General features: G+C 39.7%; 1 protein-coding gene across 3 annotated transcripts in view; it reads left to right on the top strand.

Moving 5' to 3' along the window:
• myo16 (myosin XVI) overlaps nt 1–23,543 on the top strand; it is a 106,954-nt gene that overhangs the window by 2,036 nt on the left and 81,375 nt on the right. For 2 of the 3 annotated variants that reach the window (XR_009675550.1, XM_061053451.1), the window contains exons 1-2: nt 7,188–8,494; nt 13,560–13,829. Coding sequence is in view for 2 of the 3 variants with exons in the window: in XM_061053451.1 (XP_060909434.1) it covers nt 8,467–8,494; nt 13,560–13,829 (298 nt within the window). In the remaining variant the exon portion in view is untranslated. Of the gene's footprint in view, nt 1–7,187; nt 8,495–13,559; nt 13,830–23,543 lie in introns of those variants that run through there. The other variant, XM_061053452.1, reaches the window with a different exon arrangement.

Raw genomic sequence — 23,543 nt, 5'->3', positions numbered from 1 at the left:
TTTATGTTTCAACAGCAAACTACTTGTAAAGAGTACGTGTTCAGATGTGTAAAAACAACTTGCTTCTGTGACTCATATTGTAGTGGGGTTATGTTGCAACACTACTGTAATACTAACTCAGTGACATGGAAAGTTCTTCTATTGAACAAGCATCAGACTCTCTCACTCTCTTTCTCTCTTTGAATTTGGAACTGGTTTGTCTTTGGTACTTTTCACTACAGGAATATCTTTTTTAGAACTTGTGCTTTCTTTTAAACCACTGATCATCATCAGCAAAAAAAAAAAAAGCAGATACTTGAACAAGAAGCTTAATCTGACCTCTCCAAATCACACTGTAGATCTGTATTTGTTCATTAGCACTGATATATAATGGAATATTAAAAACTTACAGTAGTTACCTCAGGTCACCAGATTGACATTGTCACAGCAGACCCTTCACTCTCCTGTGTGTGTCATGAAACAGATAAAAATGACTGCGATGTATGACTTGACAACATCATAATGACAATTTGGTAAACAGGCCTAGTGCTGACAAAAAAAAAAAGACAACAGAAAATCAATCAGGGAATAAGAAGCACTTCAGAGACAGATGTTTAGCCTCTTTGTGTCTTGTAGCTCAGCATTTTTCTAACATCGTTTCAGACATTATGCAGTCACACAAAATAACATTATTACAAATGACAAACGACTGTGCTGCTGTCTGGTAGTGTTCAAACTCTTATAGGCTGAATGACTCTTCTCAGTTGTTAAGATTAGGGTGAATGCGAACACAAATCCAAAACAATTGGCTTCTATAAGTTGGTTCACAAGACTGACTGCTTTGAAGGGTCATTGTAACATTTTTACTGTCCATCTCTTGGTTTGTTTTTAGGACTGTTCAATTAAACTGGACTTTCTACAATTCTACAATTCACTTAGCAGATGCTTTTATCCAAAGCGACGTACATCAGAGAGTAAGAACAACACAAGCAAGGATCTAGAAAAAAGGGAACAATGTCAGTAAGAGCAAACAATCAGCTTTGAGTCTGATTGGACACACAGGTACTGACAGGAAGTGACCAGAGGCAAAGCACAACATTGAGGGCAGTTCTTGAGAGCTCTAATCAGTATAGAAACCATCTTATAAGTCGTCGTTATCAAACAAAAACCATCGTCATTACCATCATCATCATCAATAATATGGAGACCATCATCATTAAGTTAGTAGGTATTCATGAAAGAGCTGGGTCTTTAGCTTTTTCTTAAAGGTGCAGAGGGACTCTGCAGATCCAATGGAGTTTGGAAGTTCATTCCACCACCGGGGGGCGACAGAGGAGAAGAGTCTAGTCAGCGACTTAGGACCCTGTTGTGAAGGTTGGATCAGACGCTTTTCATTGGCAGAGGACTTGCATGAAATACTGTAGGACTGTGGTTAATGAAACTGAAATGAATTGTCCATATACATGTTGTTTTTGCCTTTGTGTCTATTTCTGTCTATTTGTGCGATAACACTTAAAGCCAGATGGGACATATTTTTGGAGTTAACAAGAATTCTCACATTTTTGTCAACTGTAGACTCAATGATTACTCAAACTAGTCATTACTTTCAAATGATAAAGACAGTGCAAAGTGCTTTTCTCGCAATCTTCACACTTAGTCCTTATCATTTTCTCATTAATATTTAGTCTTTCTCTGCCTATTAGTTTCTCTCTGTCTTTGCTTCATTTACTGTTTCTTGTTGTATATGTTCAGAAGTGTGTTTTTGTACCCTTGCTCATAACAACAGCAGGGATATAAGGGAACATTGGTGCTTGAATTTGAGCAGCTGTGAGCGTCGCATGATAACATAAGCAGAATGGTTCTGTGGGGTAGGAGTTAGATCCAACTGCGCATTGGTCTGTTAGCTCACTGTGAGTCACTTAAACAGTGTGTCAGGCAGCGGTCATGCTTTTCACTCATGAGTCAGACGAGAGTAGAACAAGGTAACAGGCGGATGCTGCATCTGTGCTAAGTGCTGCTTTAGCTCAGAGCTTCTCACATGCAGGATTTTGCCTCTCCTTTTTGTCTGGTTACTGATTGCAGCTATTCTTAAATGTTCACGTGTTGTCCTTTGTGCCAGCTGATTGGAGCTGAAAGGTAGGGGAGGGAGTAGTAAAGGGAAGACAAAGGTAGAGAGAGATGCACTCAGATTTTAGGTTTGATGAGTGACAATTGACTGATAGGAGCAGAAACATATTTATAGGCAAAGTGTGGCAATAAGCAAAAGTCTGTGTGAGCAGAGAGAAACTGTCCAACAAGTTATTTCATTATTATAATTCTCCTCTGTCTCAAACTGAATTTTTGTACTTCATTTGTCTTTTAAATTTTCTAGTGGCTCATCTCCTCTCGCTCATGATTCCATAGTGTGTTTTACTTTCCTTTCTCCCCATAGCCAGCACAGCTAATGAGGGAATCTGTCTGGTTCTGTTCTAATTTGTAGCAATCTGCCCACTTAAAGATTCTACACATGTCCCTTCTCTGTCCTCCCCTGAACCTCTTCTTCCTTCTCTCCATCAAGTCTAAACTATAAAAAAAAAAAGATTTCAGAATCAAGATGATCAATTCAGTTGTAGTACATCCTTGAAGTCTTAAGCCTTACCCTAATATAAGATAATTAAATGTGAGGGAAGTGTTTCACTACATTTAAGTGTGTGTTTACTTGACTGACCTGACTATGTCAATCAGAAGTTGTTGCTGTAAGTACGCACGTGTGATATTCTTTATCGTGAGTGATAGAATAGTAGCCTGGCACGGAGGTGACGGGCAGGCAGTGTCCAAAGCAGATTGCCTATTTTGTGATGAATAGTCAACGGCAGTTTCCCTGGAAACAAACAAATGTTAGTACAGAAGAAAAAGATTGAATTTACTACATGTTTATATGTAATAGCCAGGATTGGCTACAAAGAGATTGCAGTTTAACACAACTTAGCATGGCCTTACTTAAATATAAGCTTCAACTAATAAGAGGACATTAATGGAATAATAATGTGTTTTTATAATTACTTATTTAATTAAAAACTAAATAAGAAAGGTAGCCAAGAGTAAAATGTGAGCGTGAAAATCTCAGTTATCAATACTCTGATAACTCTGTTGATAGTTTGAGGTCAATTAAAAACTTTTTTGTAGGCAAAAAAAATAAATCCTAAAGACTGAACATGGTGTCATTTCGCAGGGATTAGACTCACAAGTATCACTTGCCCGTACTTATTCCATTTAAATGAAGCGGAGACAATGTGACACCACACGTCATGTGTCATGGGATCAAATGTTTCCCTCTGCAGCCATGCCCGATCTGTTCCACTGTGAACTGTTGAAAGACACATTTGGCTTGTTAACAGCTGTTATCACTGAAAAAAAAAAAAAAAGGTACAAATGGAAAGTGTCACTTGTTTTGAAGCATGAGAACAAAGACGGCAGTGAAATAGATATTGCATTGCATTGCTTTTTACTGAGTCAATAAGTGGTTTGTTATCCAGGAACTTTTCAAACTTGAATGGACCAGTATTGTTGCTAGGCTTTTCACTAGCATGTTGAATATTAAACAATCTGCAGTTCAGTTCAAACCTGGACTGAGCTGCGGTTGAATTACAGTTTAATATTTAAAGGTCCCATATTATGCTTTTTCTGGTTTTATATGCTCTTTAGTGTGTTTTCCAAGTGTCCTGTGCATGTTTAGGCACATCTATGTGCAAAAGTTCAAAGTCTGCGGAAACGCGGCTTCTCCTACGTCCTCCTGTTAGCTGTAGCATTAGCCGCATGTAATGCTCGGTTCTAGCCCCCCTCGATAAAAATGTGTCAGTCCGACGTCATTGTCAGTGTGAGATCACTGATCTAAGCCCATTGGCTCGTTGTGGCAAGCCCAGCAGCTCATGTTGCACGCCCGTTAACTTCTGTAGCACACCCACGATATGCTGTAGCCTGCGGTAGCATAGTAGTGCTAAGGTGCTAATGTTTCCCCTCAAAACCCTGATGTTGTTTTCAAATAGCCAATGCTCATGCTTTTTCTCAAACTTTGTCTTTGCACTCTGACATTTTGCTGCTTGCACAGATTTGCTGTGCTCCAGCTTTAAGTCTTCTTTTCCCTCAACTACTGACTCAATAGAGTACAAACTGTACAGTGGGCAGCAACACTAAAATCCCTTCTGATTGCTAACAACAAGGTGGAGTAAAACTACACTAAAAGCATGTCAAGAGACCCAGTTTGGCATAAGACCCATTAAGAAGACATAAGATTAAACACATACACAGACACAACCTACAATCTGCCAGCATTTCAATATTATTTGAGTTTTTATCTCCAAAGGATGTTTGTTTTTTAGACATCGTCTTCAGTTGCATTTGGTCATTAATATTTCATTCTTACATTTAGTTCTTGCAAGTTTTCCTATCTCCCTTCCTCAGTTGCAAACAAATATCCACCAGGGTGTAAGTGATCAAATAGACCGTCTGTCATCACCCTCATTACTGCATGGCTGCTTATTTTTAATCCGGGTTATTACACATTCTAACATTTGTTTGAACTAATCTTACAAAAACAACAATCATGAAACTAGAAACTAGGTATAACAGATGCTTACAATACTTAGAGTGAAGGTAAAGTTATGGGGGCAAAAAGCCATGACAATAATGAAAATGTTTACACTTTATTTAGTCTAAAAAGTTTGTAGCTCACATCTCAAAAATAGTAGGTTTGCAGGAATTAGTGGTGTGTCTATAAATTGCCTTGCTTCGTTACAGTTCAACTTCATATTGAAAGTAGGGCTGGGCGATATGGAAAAAAACTCATATCTTGATACTGATTAGCTGAATGGCAATACTCGATATATATCGATATGCATTTTATTAACAGTGAAAACACATGGAAAAATAAACTAACTGTTTGTGAATTTAAAAAGTAATATAAAGTAAATGTTCCTTAAATACAATAAAAGAGAGAGAAAGGAGGAGCAGGGTTAAGAGGGACAGACAGTCAGTCATCTTCTGTGAGGTGAGAATAAGGTGACCTGGCACCTCTGTAACGTTATTTTAATGCAACATAAACTATATCGATATTAACGATATTGTCTTACCCTATATCTTGTTTGAAAATATATCGATATATCTTAAAAACTCGATATATTTCCCAGCCCTAATTGAAAGTTGAAAATGTATAAATGGAAAGTCCTACATGAAGTCTCACCTAACGAAACACCTTGCGTTGTCATTAAAGCATAAACAATAACATAACAAAAAACAAGCCGTCACCTCAGCTACACAATGACCGCACTGTGCTTGGAGCAGATTTCAAACAATTACGGTTTGAATTATACATTATGAATGATCAGAATCGTTTTTTATTGCCAAATACATTTACACATGCAAGGAGTTTGTATTGGTACAAAAACAGTTAACAAAGGAAATAAAGCAAAATAGCACCAATTTAAATAAAAAAAGATATAAGAAGTAATTACAAATATGTATAATAGTAATATTTACTCAGTATAAGAAATATAAAAACACAAAAGTATGTATGCAGTATTTTAAATGTACTGTGTATTTATAGGGAAGAACCTTGGAGGGATAAACATGATACAATCTTTAAAGGGGTCAGGTGCCCCTAATATCAACAATTTAATGCAACTAGAGAAAAAGTCAGATAATAGGCTGGGGACAAGATGTAATCCGCTTAATGGAAAATGTAATGTCACTAGACTAGCTTTAGAAATGAATATATCTTAATAAATATGATAAATTATGAATGCAACATTTTCTGCATCAAATATCCCACATTATTAGCACCAGTCAAAGTGATTGCATCCAAGCATATGCACACACTCCAGGGCGGTGTACATATGAACCACTGGTGCAGAGTCATAGTGATTGAGACCTTAGGGGGGGATATCAGAATGACAGCTGTGTCCAAGATAATTACTTTTGTCATCTCCTTTTGGACAAAAGCTCTGCAATGTCAGTTTGGCTCTGCTGTAAGAAACCAAGGAACCTCCACTGTGCCAAATGCAGTTTTGCTATTGTCTTAGCTACAATTCACTACAATTTTGATACTAAACGTCAAGCATAGATTTGTAATTTTGCAAATAGTCAATACAGATAAATGGATGTGTGAATAATAGAGGTCCATGCAACTTCTTTAAGACTTTTTTTCTTTTATCTGTATTGAAAAATAACAGTTTCACCAGTAAATGCTTCACTTTTGCTTTTAAGAATCTGCTTCATAAATTATGAAGCTCTTCTTTCTATCATTATGCATATTTTTTTTTGTCTTTGCTGTATCTAAGAGTGATGGTAGTTATGGGAATTATCTCGCCTCTTGTTCCACCAGAGAGAAGTTGTCGCCTTCAAGCGTGATGGGGGGCCTTGTTTTACCTTTTTGCCCAATGTTCCAGCACATCACCACTCGCTGACACAGCAGGCAGCATGTTACATGTCTATCCCTGCAGGCACAGATAGCAAGATTTCCTCAGAGCCATTAATGCCTCATGACATATGGATGGAAAAGCATGACATTTCCTTGTCAGATCTACTGCTGTGAGGTCTTGATGTTACGGGTAAAGTGTTAATGGGATAGTCATTGTGTTATCCTTCATTAAAAATATTACATAACCCGGCTAGCAAGGGCAGCAGAGGTGTGAATGCATATTATCTGAGTGTTTTTTAAAGGCTGGGGAGGGTGTTTGATTATTTATTTGGTAAGTAGTAGTGCAAACATTCTGCAGCTTATTTTACTCAGGTAGATGTTGGAGCAGTTGCTCTGGCAGTGTTTTTGCAGAAGATGCAGCAAGTTGCTTCTGTGACCTGATTTCCTGTGACAGGAATTACTCGAGCATTCAGTCTGATGCACACACGCACACATACACAGACACACAACTACATCTCCCAGTCTCTGCCTTCCTCTTGTTCTCTCTCAAGTTGCTCGGCTGCTTCTCCAACATAAAGTATATCACACCTGCTCCTCACTTTCTTTTATCCCAGCTCTAGCCAGCGATGTTTGACAGCTATGGGAGATAACAGCCCGAAAGCTGCCAGAGGAAAATGCAGCATACTATACACGCTGCTGTGTATGTGGGAGCACCGTGGCACAGATTTCTAAAAATGTGTGTCACGTTTCTGCTTTAGTTGCACACCTCGTTAGGATGTTTTACGCTCCTCCATCAGTGTGTGTGTGTGTGTGTGTGCGCAGTTTTTCTCTTTCTCTTGTATGCTTTTTTCCCACCCCTTCTCTCTCCCATCTTTATCTGTCTCTCCTCTGCTCTTCTTCATCCTCATCCTTCTCCTGCAAATATTCTCTTTAAGGCATAGCTGTAGTATAAATGCAAATCAGCTTCAGAGCACTAAGTCAGAGACCGCTGCCCTACAGACACATTGGCACTGCAAGCATACGGTTCATGTTGCGTCACTTTTACGCACTGTGCATGTGTTGAAGTATGATAAGCACGTTGTGTGTTAATAGTTTTAAGCCCTCCTATTCTAGTTGACTTTACTTATCCTTCCCTAATTTGGTACCAGTGTAATACCATTGATGAGCACTTAACCCATCACTACACTGAAAGCCGCACTGCAGCAGCTTCTCTCTCTCTCTCTCTCTCTCTCTCTCTCTCTCTCTCTTCTATCCAATTTAACACCCCCCCATCTCACTCCAGCCCTTGCTTATTTTTTTTACTCTTGCTCCCCCTGCTGTATCTGCATTTTCCTTTTCCTATCTCCATCCTTTTCGTTTTCTCCAACAACCTCCCTTGCTGTCTCTCCCTCTCCTCTTAATCCCTCTCTCTCTCTCGCTGTTATATACATTGTAGGATGGAATAATTAATTCTGACACCCCCACCCCCTCATCCTTTTCTTCTTTCGGCTTAGAAGAAGATAGAGAAAAGTCAAAAGATGTGTGCATCCCTCCCTATGAATCACTGCATGTGTGTGATAGAAGGAGAATCAGACTTGAGGTGAAGAGCATTGCGTCATTGGGGGTGTGTTGAGCAGGAGGTGGGCTAAGCCGGCTGTCAGTCAGTGACGCTAGCGGAGCACGTGCGTATGTCATGGCTGGGGAGACGCTGTGTGCTGGTTATCTAGGCTGTAGACGAGGAGCGCTAGAAACAGCTGCAGCTCCCCTTTGCCGACAGGCTGATCGAGGGAGTGAATGTCTGGGTGAGTGTGTGTGTGTGTGTGAGTGTGAGTGAGTGAGTGAGTGAGTGTGTGTGCGCATGTAGATGCTGCATGGGCTGCAACCGGAGCTGCTGCTGCTGTTGGTGAATTATGCAGACAGAGGAACAGAGTTTAGATGGTATGCAGGGAGATGGATTAATAATGCATCCTGCCGGGTTACGAGCTCTGCATTAGTTAGTTTTGCTGGAACCTGTAGCTGCCTACTGTCTGCCTGATTGCCCGACTTCCTAAGTCCCTGTCTACCTTTCTGCCTGCCTTCCTACCTGACTGGCGGACCACGTACCTACAAAGAAAATGTCTCATTACCATTTCATCAAATGCTGTAAGTAGCCATCTATCTGTATGTGGATGTGAGTGTGTGTGCATGTGTATCCCACAGCCTTGGGTGTGTGCCTGTTAGCACTTTCTATATATGCAGGGTGTCATATATACAGTATGAGGGAAGAATTCTGGTCAGCAGCTGCCGACACAACAGCACAATCTAAACTTCAAATGGATATTTGGGTCCCTCTGTGTGTGTGTGTGTGTGTGTGTGTGTGTGTGTGTGTGTGTGTGTGTGTGTGTGTGTGTGTGTGTGTGTGTGTGTGTGTGTGTGTGTGTGTGTGTGTGTGTGTGTGTGTGTGTGTGTGTGTGTGTGTGTGTGCTGTAAGTGGGTGTGTGAGCTTGCTGCAGAGAGCTTCTGCAGATGTGTGAAGTTGACCGGTGAATGCGGCAGGTAGCGGCAGAGGGACAGAAAAAAAAAAAAAAAAGATGACAGTACCACAAAGATACAGATTCCCATGAGCGTCTGGTATATTCTTAACACAGTGACAGACTGACTGAGAGTTAGTGATTTCAGAGCGAGAAGGACAGATGGAGAGAAACTGAGGGTGATTTTTAGATGAGTGTTGGAGGAAAAAAAAGGAAAGGCAGGACTGAGAAATGTAAATTAAGTGAGAACAGGATGAGTGAAAGATGAAGATTGATGGACAGATGAAGAGAGGAATGATTGGAGCGATGCTTTTATTTGAGAGAGTTATGTTAAGAAAAGGACAAAAGAGGGAGAATTAAAGAGAAATTTGTGGATTCTTTGACACTGAGGATAAAATTCTCACCTTGACTCTTAGAGCCACCTGTCTCTCCTATCAAATATGTGTCTCCTGCACATTTATGCTGTCTGCAGTTTGCAGCCTGTGTGTGTGCTCATGCACATGTTTGCCTATTATTTTCTAATTTACAATCTCCTGCAGAGCTCTCAGTGTTATTAGCTGGAGCCTGCATGGGATGTTCCACATTCAATCAATAACTGATAGCCTGGAGATGGGATGGCAGGAGAAGAAAGCTGAGGCATTTTATCCCTGTCTCTCTCTCTCTCTCTCTCTCTCTATCTCTCTATCTCTCTATCTCTCTCTCTCGTTTTCTGTTTCCATCTCTCCTGGATTCATTCAGCCCTGTTTCCCATCACTCTTAGTCCTAACGTCCTTCCACGCTCTCATTCACATTCCATCTTTCTGTTCAGCGGCCATTCATCAAATACAAGGACGCTCCAGTGTTATTCCTAACTGTTGTATGATCAGAATAGAAATTATGTCATATAGTTTTCCATTAATCTGAGTTCATTTGTGTGCAAATGTTCATACTATTCTCATATGAAGAATGGAAATTCAAGAATTTATTGATCAAGGACACAGATTCTTATTGATCTCTGCTGTCATTGTTAGCCCTATTTGATGTTTTCATCTAAAAGGGAAGACAAAGAAATTCTCATGGGTTATTTTTGACCACTTATTTAGCCACATTACATAGAGCAACTAAAAACCGGTATGGCAAGTCTTGATAGACAGGTTTTATAGTCAATACATGCCACAGTATTTAGATCCACATGTGGATTTTTACTGCAAAACCTTTTAGCACACTGAGCATACATCATCAATTATTTATATAAGTGCTTTTGCCTCAATGTAAATATTCTACCAAAAATGTGATATTACTTAGCTGAAGCGAACAGAAACCATGAGCTACATAACTGCTTTCAGGACTTGGGTTGGAGTCTTGTGTGCATCAATATAACACCACACCACCAAGTGCATCAGTCATGTACCTGCAGAGTTTGATGTGACTGCAACCTTGAATGCATGTTTATTAGACAATGTATGAGGTTGACAGAGAGTGCAAAGGATGTAAGTGACCAAACCAAGGAGATGACAGTCAGGGCAGAGATGGATACAGACAGCGTTAACCATGTCCTTATTTCATTTGGTAAAACACAGAGACAGTATGCTTGATGATACCTGCTCCTTACTATTGCACATACCACAATCTAATCATGGTTAATCATATGCCTACATCCAGCTTCTCATGTGAATAATAGCTTTCTTTCTGTGTCTTGTTTTTAAAAAAAACAACAGAATGTATATTAATATACTGTAAAGTCAGAAAGCCAAATTTTTCCACTCTAACTTTACACAGAGTTTTTCTCAGCATTTTTTCCCGCTGCAAGTCCGGGTGAGCTGATGTGTGAATGCAGCAGGATATTATCCGGAAATTTCACCTCGATGCCAGTATGAGAGGGTGGTGATGTTTATATTTTGTGAGGCTGTGACAGGAGTCAGTGCATAGACTGTATGAACGCGTCCGCTATGATCTCTGTGCTCGTTGCATTATGTTCACTTCTTGCTAGTACGTTTTTCTCTGCTCGTTTGTTGACATTGTGATTCTGTCGAACTACACGTAGCATTGATTTAACAGCAAATATTCATTGTTATTATCGTCTAGCGAACAAAGTTTTCCTTCGTCTGCCACTTCCCTGTCATTTTTATTAATGTCACATCTTACCTCAGGAGACCCCCGCCCTCCCTTCCAGTTTGACAGGATGGTTTCCCGCCGTGAGGTGCATAAGTGAACCGCCAGGTCAGGAGAATATCCAGAGCAGTTCTTCTGAAATTATCTAGATGTTTTCAGGAGTGTATATGAAGACGGCTTGACTTACTCCACCGTTTCCCTGTTGCTCCCGTTGTTTACACCCCTCCCCCAGAGTGGCTGGTTGGCTCCAGTGAGTGCCACCAAGCAACAAGTGTTTTGCTGAAGTTGCTCCGCCTTATCTGTATTTTTGCGGTAACCCTGAAGTTTACAGCTTGCACTTCAGGATAGTTTATTAATCTGAAGGGTAATTCAGTTTTCTAATGCCAAACTGTATAGATTATATACAAGCTACATTTGTTTTAAGTCATTTCTTTGTCATTTATATTTTAGCACTTTTTAATTGGTGTTCAAAAATCTGAGATTGTCTTTTTAAGCCATACAGCCAAGCCTTGCCCTAATTCTGTACCTTGTACCTGTAGTGCAAAGGGTACTCTGGTGCAGTAACAACATTTCCACACATTCTGGTTTTTAATCGGCATATGTGTTCACATGCTATACCTCTATAAGTCTTGTAAAAATTAGCTGAGTAAGAGAGAAGGTGTGGGTCAGAAGTATGTGAGAGTAGAAGACAAATGGAGGCAATAACCTTTGAGGAAGCTGGACTGTGCAGAGATGGAGTGCCTTGATATTGGGGAGGCTGTATGTTGAGTGTTTTTTTGTGTGTCTGCTTAACTTGAGACCAAGTTGACTAAAATAACATGAACAGTATAATAATGCGCCCCCCCCCCCCCCTTTCTGGAACCTGAACACAAAAGAACCTTTTTATACATCTAATCAGAGCAGATGGTACTGTGTATTGTGCAGGGTGTGTGTGTGTGTGTGTGTGTGTGTGTGTGTGTGTGTGTGTGTGTGTGTGTGTGTGTGTGTGTGTGTGTGTGTGTGTGTGTGTGTGTGTGTGTGTGTGTGTGTGTGTGTGTGTGTGTGTGTGTGTGTGTGTGTGTGTGTGTGTGTGTGTGTGTGTGTGTGTGTGTGTGTGTGTGTGTGTGTGTGTGTGTGTATCTGAGGGGGCAGGTGTTTGAATAAATGTGTGGACATATATCAAACACAAACAAAGCACACAGATACAGCAACTCCCATTTTTCTGCCAGCTTTGTCTCTACCTGATAAAGATCTAGTTTGAACAGACCTACAGTCAAACGGTGGTTCACTGTTTCAAGTAGACACAAAGAAGCAACGGTCATGTTGTTGGACTGTCAAGGTTGTGTTTTTGGTTGTGTTGTTTGTTTTCCTCCTGGGTTTAACTGGTGTTCAAAGACTTGAACATGTTACTCTCTGAATATAAATAAAAAAGGTAGAGGTGATAAATGGCGGTCACAAGACAGCCAGTTGTTGTGGTAAACATGAAGACAAGACATTCTCCCACCTGACAGGCAGACAGGAAAAAGGAGATGAAATATATAGAAAGAAAAATAGAACTACTGGAGGTGAATAGAGAGACAAAGAGGCTCAGAGGAGGGGATACTTTAAAGAAAATGGGCACAAAACAACCACACAATAACCACAGCAAGAAAGGAACAGCTAAGTCGAGTTTTATTAAAAACTGAAGGAAATAACAGAGACAGCTGTGGCCAAAGAGGAACAAGTGGTGAGTCAGAACAAAAAACAAACCACACCATTCCTATAAAGGCATCCTCCTTTTCATATTTGGCAGGAGCTGTGACCTGAATTTAGCAAATGATCAATGCTTATATTATGATATTTGTTAATTGTGTTTCCCTCTTGATCTTAGCTGCTGCACCTTTCACTGTACATCACGATCATTCAAGCAGAGTTTAATAGATTCAGCAGCTGCCTTGTGATGAGATCAGTTTGACAAAGTTCCACTGAGATGCAGAGACATTATGCAGAGTCAGTAGATTCACTACACACTGTTGGGACAACAGAGGCAATACAAGAAGTAGCAATGCTCGGGTAAGCTCATGGCTAACGGACTCACGCTTTACAGTAAATATGCTTAATGTTTGCACATACATGTTCGTAAACTGCGGACAACGAGCAAAATCAGTAACACATTAAAACACAGTTAGTCCAGGAGATGGCAATTTTTGTTTGTTTAGTCACCTGAGCCACATCTCATTAGCTCTGTTTCAAACTGTATTAGAGTAAAAAAGCTTAAACGCATCAGTTTAATTAGTGATGCCACAATGTTCCACTGAACGGCTCAGGAGGTCATTTGTTCCTGCAGCAGTCAGATATTTTAATGAACATTTTTAGTTGTGTTTCTGACTCATGGCTGTACATGATTATTCAAATGGTTTCAGTGGTGTTTGTTATTTATTTACTTGTTGTGTACTGTGACGTACTGTCAATATTGTTTGTTGTGTATGAACTGACCAGGTGACAGATGAGTTTCTCTGCTGGGGATCAATAAAGTTTTCTAATGTAATCTAATTTAAATGAATTGGAAATGTAAAAAAAAACATTTATTAGCTTTAATACAGACGGATACCACATTGTCATTGTCTTTTCTTTCTGTCTCCCACCAGGCTGTTTTCAGCTATGTAATGTCTTTCGTCAAAACATGGAGATAGACCAGTGTCTGCTGGAGTCTCTCCCCATTGGCCAGCGCCAGCGGCTGGTCAGGAGGATGCGTTGCGACCAAATACGGGCATACTACGAACGGGAGAAGAGCCTTCAGCGCCAGCAAGGTGGAGTCAAGGTTCGGTCTGCGTCTGTGCACCGCAAGAAGCCCCAGGTCCGCTTCAACCAAACCGATGTCATACGGGATGCCATCATTCGCCATGACGACAAAGAAGGTGTGTGTATGTAGATACACCGATGTGTGGGTCATGTCGCAATATGGTTAACTGAAGGGAAAAAAAAGACTAATTTGTGATGGTGTGTAAAAAGTTAACATTTGAGAGAGAGGTCTGGTTACTAAATGTTCTGTGCGTTTCTACTTGTATTCACCTATCTCTCACACACACACACACACACACACACACACACACACACACACACACACACAAACATGACTTGTTTTGCTGGAAACAGTCCACTTGACAGCTCTCAAGGACAAAACTACCTCAACACAGATGATATTGTCTGTTGTTGAAAGTCTGTAGTGTTTCCTCAAAAGGGAAGGGAAGAGTTTTTGATGGACTCTAGAAGCCAATTCTCTCGTGTTTTCAATAACCTCGGCTGTGCAGAGACGTCAACAAGAGGGTTAGAAATAGACAGATAGCAAAAGTGGAAAAAGGGACCATACTGTACGACACAGCTTCTCGCTTGGTTGCTCAACCTGACAGACACAGAAGAAGTTGATACGAGCTAGTTTGTAAGATTTATATTGTACGGTGAGTAGTTTCATTTTGTGTTTGGTGACATTATATCATCAGCCATGGGAAATTGAATTCTCAGAATTGTTTCAACCATTTAAGTCAACACAAAGTTGTTGTTGATAATTCTGGTTACTCTAACATTCTTGTTTTCTTTGGATGATGACATTGAAGATAATTGCATCCAAAATACAGGAGTTATAGCATTTAAAAGTTTGCCGCACCTCAAACCGCTTTATATATCTCAGTCGTGGTATTTAATCTTTCTTTAGTGAACAGCTAGAAAACAGTCACTGTGCACCTCTTCTTTTCTGTGTCTGTCAGTACAGTTGTGATTTTTTCACAGTCAGGAAGATACAAACCTTTAAGGGTCCTTTAACAGTAAATCATGTTTGCCCTCAGGCTTTTGTTCTCAGCAGACCTGTAGCCTGCCTGGCTCCCTGTAAAGACACACTCATGTACTAAGGCTAATGTCTGTGAGATCAAATTATCAATGCTCTTATAAAATTCAAGAGGTCCTCAGCATTGTCTTTTAAGGGTATTGATTTATTTCTCCCATCTCGTCGTCGTTCTCTTTGTTTATGCCAGTCATTTACCCAGCTGTCCCAGTGTATCTGTGTCAGTCCTGCAAGCAGTCTTTGCAGGTCACTGTGTTAATCTCTGCTCTCTGGCTGCCATGTGAGGTTCAGCTGGGGTCTGTGGGAGCAGCTGGTGTTCCAATGCAACAGCCAGACTCAAACCAGGGTTCCTTGGCTCGGCATTAATCAGATCTGAAACCCCTCTGCTTCAAAACTTACCTTTACCAACCCAGACACAATGGCACTAAACTGGTACCAAGCCTTCTAGCCTTGTGGCGGTGTTAAAAGCAAAAGTTGGACAAAGATTAAAGGCTTTATATGTGGTTTTTTTTTATCCAGCAGATGTCGCCCTTGAGCACCAGCATGAAACCAAAACACCTCGTGCTGCATTGTTGTGTTAGCATGCTAATGCTAGCAATCTTTATTATGCTCGTATCTTCACACTGCATGTAAATTTACCTGAAATGAGCGTGATCTAGAAACACAGTTAAGCAGTGAGTACAGTATGTTATTCTTCTTTTCTCTAGTCCCTCAATTAAACAACTTTTATACGTGAGGGGAGGAGTCAGCCGGCCGTCCCGGCGATGTAAAGAAACTGAAGATAGGACTTAGAAAACTCTGAAAGCATCCCAGACAGTGGGACTCGGGTGTTACACCCATTGTAGACAGTTATTTTCAGAGGATATACTTGATTTCTACTATATTTAAGTGTGAAAAATCACATATAAAGACTTTAAACAAAATAGGAACACTTCTGATACTCACACATCTGTTAGTCTGTGTCAGCCTGACTCGTGATTCTTTGTCTCTGTTCCATCGTCTGTGTCTTTGAGGTAACACTTGGTTGGGTGGATCAGCACTTGCCAAATCTTAACAATGGCTCATGAGGATTTCTCACTGGTGCCCGGGATGAGTGATAACAGTTTTCTCACCGTTGTAGCCGTTGAGTTAGCGCTCCTCTCGTTTCGTTCAGAGTGATAGAATTCGCCTCAGGCTTGGAATCTCCCCGAAGTAATGTGAGAACAGTTTAAAACCTTTTTCCCTTTACTACAGAAGTGTTTTAAGAGGGGCTTGTGTTTACATTCTTGTTACAATGAGAGCCCACGGGTTAACATAGAGGATAGAGGTAAAATGATCGGGGATTTAAATCATTGATGATGCCAGGATAACCCAGTTTCTTGTCTGGAAAGCAGACTTCAACAGGAATGTAGAACAGGCTATGTAAGCGATGATGTGAGTAGTTTCACCATATCAATATAAAATAGGGGAATTTTGTGATTAAAACTAACCTAAAAACACCTCTTCAACATTGCCTACAACTACTAACGATTTCAATTCTCATCCTCGTTCTTTTACATTATATCTTCGTTGTATTGTTCTGGTCGTTTTGTTTTTGTTGCTATTTCTTGTTGAGCATCTTTGAGTATTTGGAAAAAAGCGCTATATAAGTCTAATTTAACATTATTATTATTATTATTATTATTATATTCAAAAGGATTAGTTTTGTTTTTCACTTTGTATGGGTGCTAACATGATGATTGCCAAATACAGACTGTTTGTAAATTATATTAAAATTGTTGTGCTAATTTCCTCTCTCCTCCTCGTTTACCTGCCTGGTTCTGCTGTGGCATCAACCTCTTAACTGTTGACAGTCTTTTCTATAACATCGCTTGTGTCTGACTTGAGCAGCTTGTTTTTTTCAACTTGAGAGATTTTCAGAGTTGTTTTGTGCCATTTTCTCGCACCATGTCCCCTTGATTGTGACGATACATTTTTCGGTGACTCAATGTTTTTAAGAGTGTGCACAACAGATTCAGAAAGATGAACTCAAGAGAGAAGAGGGCAGAGGAAACAAAGATGCTGGGTGAGAAAAAGGAAGGAGAGAGGAAGACAGAGAGATTGTGATAACCAAAGTTATGTTCCAATTAAAGCACGTTTTCACAGAGCTCACTTGAGATTTAGATTCATTGATTGTAGAGAAACTCAGTTTGCTGACAAGGCAGCCAGGTTATCACAGATATCAAACACACACACAGTCACACAAGGTTTTTTTTTTGCTTATCAGTAGATTTTATTGCAGGAAATTATATGAAGAAGCGTGAGATAAAGAGAGACAGGATGGAGGAGAGATGAAAGGGTGAACATGGAGGAAAATGTAAAATTGGAAAGCAACAGAAATTGAAAAGGAAACAGGAAAGAAAGGTTAGCGATGATATTATAGGGTTAAGGTAAAAAAAAATAAGAGTAATGCATACTGCATAGCCTTATTGTCAGATCGGAGCCTGTTGTATACCTCATCTCCGTTCTCCTTTCATATTTGTCTTTTGCAAAACTTATCGCTCACTTGGGTTTTGACATTTGGTGAAATTGCTTTTCCAAAAGCAATCTCCTAACTTCATCAAAGCAAGACACAAGTGGAATAGCAGCAGCTGTTGTCTTTGAAGCAGATCAACCAGCAGATTGATGTCCTCTCCCCTTATATGCTGTTACCAAAGATGACATTTTGGTGTTAGTATATGAGATCATGAGACCTGAAACACAATGTGAGAAATGTTCCATGTTTTTTTTATGAATGGAGAGCAGCAATTCAGGTACATTTCAGATTACATATCCGGTTACTTTTGCATAATTGAGAGTGTTTATTTTTTTCTAACGGTCATCGTTGAACATTAATCTGCTGTAGAACTGAGCCTTCTAGAATGTGCATACTAGTTCCCTAACTGCATTTATCAAATTGAAGGATAACCTTGTCTGTTATATAGTGGGACATCATTGCACATTTTTAGATTTATAACAAAGCATTGATGAGAGGACAGGTATGTTTTCATATGTCATTTGCCTCCTTCTTTTTTTTACCACACTTGCAGTTCAACTCAGGAGCTTTCATCAGACATTATATCTGTAGGGTGAAAAATGTGAAAAGCTGAATTAATAACCAAGACAGAGGATTAGGACTTAAATCTTAATGTCTGTGTTGTTCCCCTGGGCACTGATCTTTGTGGCATCAGAGATCATCTTTGCCAGCCACTCACAAATACTTTCTATCGTCTCCAATGGGGACACAAACTGAGTCAAAAGCAAAGCTAGTAGGAATTTTACCCCGGTCCCTGCATTAATGGATCAAGTGCTTTTCCCCTGCGCCACATTGAGTGCCCATTGTTTGTTTTCCTGTTGGTTTATGTGTTGGTTAATGCATGAGGAGGTTGAAATATTTTGTCCTTATATGGAAGCGTAATTACCGAACATGTGGTACATTTGCTATGTATGTGTGTACAAATATAAAAGCTACCTACCATTATTGATTAGCGTGCATTGGACCCTTCCTGCAGGCACAGCGACAGACTCCACCAGTTCTCCATAGTGAGTCAGTGAAACACACAGAGGTGACAGTAACAGCTTGCATGCTGTTGTGGGAGAGTGTGTTAGACACAGTTAATAAAACTGAACCATGCCATGGCTAAAAATAAGAACACAGCGGCACTGGGTCCACTGTTATACAAGCTATGTGTCTCGATGCTGCAGCCCCCGCCTCCACATCGATGCAGCAAAGCTTCCTAACAAACAGAGAAGAAGCCAATTTTCTGGAAGTTTAAACAGGACTTTGTCTCTGGAAATCTAGGCCTTTCAAAGATGTCTCAAGTTTGAGAAATTCTTTGAGATTTGTTTGAGCACAATAAGAAATATGCCTTTTCTATATCTCTATATTTTCTTCCATGTTGAGTGATATCCAGAGAAGTTATTTTCTCTGGACATCTGTGGTAATTGTTTGTTGAATGTGTTGGAAGTGCAATGCAGGTGAAGCTGAAAATCAATGCAGTACTAAAAGTGATGTCCTGTACAATAGCGGGCTCCTCTCCATGTTCAGCTGTCTTTTTATTATTATTCAGTCGGCTTGCTATCTCACATCGATCCAACGCTCTAATGTCCTGTTCAGAGAAGAAAACATGTCACACCGTTACTTACAGACACTTTAAAATACCCCCCAACCCCCACTTTATCTCTTTCCATCGCCCTCTCTCTCCATATAAATACTGTATAAATATACATGACCCTCTTATAAGACAACACAATACACAAGGCAGAGGGGTGAAATAGGGGGAGAAAAAGGTGAACATGGATGACAGGAGAAATCATTAATATTTCACTGGAATAGAGCATGCTGGGATTAAAGGCGTGTCAAACACCTGTCATGTTTTTTTTTGACAGAACGGGGCCTAAGCCCTCAGAGGAGGTAGAGAAAGAAGTCATGATATCTTTTGCTAGTATCCAGTTTGAGACCTCACGACTCTCCCTCTGATGCAGCAGGATACCTTCATTTCAGTCGCATCATCACGCAGGATATTGAAACTTTTCTCTGGCAGTGTAGTCTTTTTTTTTTTTTTTTTTTTCTGAACTTCTAATATTAAACTTCAGGATCACTTGATGACTCATCATTGTTCCTTTAGAGAATTTCAGCTGCAAATGTTAATATGACATGATGTAAGAGTGCACAAAAATAAAAGGTACTTTATGATCTAAATTTGTCACAGAGGTCTAGACTGCTCTGTTTGAAGTGGAAATTCGATTTAGATATTTTTCTTCCTTGTCTTGAGTATTCAAATGAACATTCAAACCAAAATGGAAGTGTGTAATGACACTTTCCAGCGAGCACAGATAATTAATTAAAACACATTCACTTATTTGCTATCCCTGGAGTTGTTCTCTTAACAGCTTACAAACAAGCAAATTGCTTTTGTGTTGTTGGACTCTTAGCTGCATTTCCTGAGGAGACGTTATAAGTATTTGAAAACAAAAAGGATTTATTACAACATTGAGATATCCACTGTGTTACAAAATGATGACTAGTCCGAAAAACACTACAGCTACATTATTAGGTCCTACATTTTTAGCATGGGAATGTGAGAATCACGCACAAAATATTTAATTTCATTTTTAATAACCTGAAGTATGGCTCTCATAATGTAGGAAAATCCTGCATAAATTAACAACAATGTTTACAGTGGCTGCATGTCACGCAGCAGATGTTTCCATGGTTGAGTTCAGGACAGACTAATAGTCAAACAGCTTATCAGATTGAGCGACATAAGTCTGGATCAATTGCGTACCAGCTCGCTCTCTCACCCTCTAAACACACATAAATACACACACGCATTTGAGCAGGTGTGCAGTGAAAAGCGGAGGTTATTCCCTCTCTTTGATGTGTATATTTAGTCATATTTCCACATGAAACCTTGTTTTCTGACCTGTTTCCTTTAGACCTGTAAAAGTAACTGAAAAATCTTAAAAAGTCTTCATTGTGCAACTTTTACAGGGCTGCACTTGAATTGAGGCCGGTGTCTCTTCTTCAACCTTTATTTACTAGACATTTGTATGCTATTATCAACCACCATGTCCCCGGCCAAAGTTAATGTAAATAAACTAGTAGATTTGTTTCTGGAGGACGTAGCTAAAGGTTTATTGTGGAAATATATTTATACAAATGGTTCTTTTTTCTATTTTTTTTTTCGGGTTTGTTTGTGTTGTGAGTCGATATTTCTTGAGGGATTTAACACAGTAGTCCAGGAAAATTCTTTATCCAATGTTATCTCATAAAGATACTGTTAGTACATATTTTCATGAATTCATTCATCTTGATAATTTTGTGGATATATCTTCAAATTGTGTAAACCATCTCAGAGTAATTCTTCTTTTAGGTTTGTAAAGCTGTAATACATGTGTTTTGCAAGCGATTGTGAGATCTTGGTCAGCATGGGTCAGCGATGGTCTGCACTTTGTCAGCCATGTGTGTTGTGTTTCTATGTTGTCTGACCATGGCTGAATAAATCTAAGATGATCCACAGTCTGTTTCACGATTTCAACATTGTTCATCTACTATAGAAACAACCCCCAACCTAACAGATACGTTTAGCTGGTTGTGTTTGCTATAAATTCATTGCATTGTCAAAAGACCTTCAACACCTGAAATCCACAAAACCATCTCCTTTTTTTTTTTTTTATCAAATGTGCAGGGCCTGTTCCCTTTCACAGGTCTCATCATAAGATAATCTACATTTAGATTTAAGCATTATTGGAAAACTGTACAGTATCTTTTTCTCATTGTGGTTGAAACAAAAGAAAAATATCAACGCTCATTTCAGAAACATGGGGCAGTGATGTGAGACGGTTCCTCTTGTGACTATGACTGTGTGATAAGGAGCGAGGAGACACAAGAATTTAAGAGCATGAGGGATTTGAACCGAATCTCATGTTTTCTTTTCTCTTTTTTTTCTTCAGATTTTTTCTGATTGTGTAATATTGGCTGGTTGGTGGGTGGCTAGGCTTGCATTAGCTAGCATTAAGTGTGAGTGATTGTGAGGGTGTGTGTGTGTGGTGTGTGTGTGGTGTGGGTATCTGTGTTTAAATGTTTTGATATTATGTTTTGGATTTTGATTTTGTATTACTGATGATTATATTTATGTTTTGTAAGGACCCCCTTCGAAAATGAGATGATGCATCTCAAGGGCTTATTCTTGAAATAAATTACAAATAAAAATGAACATGGGGAAAAAAACATCTGGCTGCTGGATGAAGAAAATTGGCAATACTGCTGTGAATAGCATATTATGTAGGATACGATCAGGGATTTTATGAAATTCATTGAATATCACGGTCCAGTGAGATAAGGTGGAGTACATGAAGGGAGAAGATTGAATCTTGTACTGTATGTACAGAACATTCTAATACAGCTTGTGAATCACATCAGCTTCAAGAGCTAGCACATGCACTGCTTGCTTTAGAGGTTTGTGATGTTCTTGAAAAGCAAAGAAGGGCACTTAGTAGATCTCAGTGCCCTTTTCAGGAGAAGAGAAAAGCCTTTTTTCTCTGTAAAGTGCACTTACTTGTAATCGTCCGTGTAGGCAAGAGACCTAAAGAGCTGTTCTCAAGCGTAACACAAACTCAACAACAGGTAAAGGACTGACTCACAGCCAGTGAATGACAGCATAGTGATCAATGTGAGCAGTCTCGTCCTCAGAAAAAACAAAAGTGAACTTAATATAGCTGCAGTTCCAGACGCATGTTGTTTTATCAATACAGTACATACCTTATTTAGGCTACTCTCTCTCGCCACCGTCCCCCTCTTCCTCTCTCTCTCTTTTTCCCCATTTCCTCCCAACCACTGGCTCCTATCCGGTTGCCATGGAAACTCCACATATGTCTCGAACAGCTGTTTTTTTTTTGCAATTTTCCACAAAATGACAGCCGACTTTGCTTCGTGCCCACTTCCCCTCCATCAGCCAGCTCCTGATAGAGGTTGACATCAGCAGATAATCAAACACTTACTGACATATATACTGTAAAGGTTTAAACACAGAGAAACAGTCCGTGCTGCTGGTGTGGGTAAAAACACATAGCTGTTTAAAGTCAATGGATTTAAATATCACTTGACCAGTTTTTCTTTTAAGCGACATTACTGCAGAGATTACTATAAACTGTAAAACTGCAGCACTTCTTGTTACAATTCTACAATTCACTTAGCAGACTCTTTTATCCAAAGCGACGTACATCAGAGAGTAAGAACAACACAAGCAAGGATCTAGAAAAAAGGGAACAATGTCAGTAAGAGCAAACGATCAGCTTTGAGTCTGATTGGACACACAGGTGCTGACAGGAAGTGACCAGAGGCAAAGCACAACATTGAGGGCAGTTCTTGAGAGCTCTAATCAGTATAGAAACCATCTTATAAGTCGTCGTTATCAAACAAAAACCATCGTCATTACCATCATCATCATCAATAATATGGAGACCATCATCATTAAGTTAGTAGGTATTCATGAAAGAGCTGGGTCTTTAGCTTTTTCTTAAAGGTGCAGAGGGACTCTGCAGATCCAATGGAGTTTGGAAGTTCAGTCCACCACAGGACAGAGGAGGCGACAGAGGAGAAGAGTCTAGTCAGCGTCTTAGTACCCTGTTGTGAACGTTGTTGTTAGCACTCGAGTTCAGTGTATGGCGACATGTCGGTGCTAGTATGTCTTGTTGTTTTCTTGGTATTATTTATGCAACTCTTAGACAATGTTGTTCATTATATAACTGGGTTATAACTAGATAAAATGTAACCATATGAGAACTCATTCTCTACACTTCTAAAATGCCACAGCAGCTTATCCTTGCTTTGTGTTTGTACAACAGCTGTAATTCCCCTGAAGCCAATCAGATAGTTTGGCATTTTCAGTAGCTTTAGAGCTTTACATAAGGAGTGCATCTGTATCCATTCTGCTATTGACTTATGTTTTTTTTTATCTCTCTTTGTGGCTATCATAACTCATTAATACACAACAACAGGAAAAAAAATTGACATCAACACCGCCTGTTTCAATGTTCTAATCCTAATGTTCACACCTGAAGAGTGTTGTATAATAAACATGAACATGTTGTGTGAACCTATCCTTTACGTTACACTTACCACTAGAGAAACACAAAATGCAGATAGACATTTTTTTTTCTATTGCAAATCCAGACATGAAAACAGTGAATGCCTACTCTTCAAACACAGACCAGAACTGCGGTCAGTCTTGACGGATCTCCCAATGGAACAACAGTTATATTGATTCCTAGTGACCATAATGTCAGACAAACA

Source organism: Labrus mixtus, chromosome 13 (genome assembly GCF_963584025.1).
Source record: "Labrus mixtus chromosome 13, fLabMix1.1, whole genome shotgun sequence".
Lineage (NCBI taxonomy): Eukaryota > Metazoa > Chordata > Actinopteri > Labriformes > Labridae > Labrus > Labrus mixtus.
Note: the sequence above shows the minus strand (reverse complement) of the source record. Positions and strands in the feature narration are given on the sequence as shown.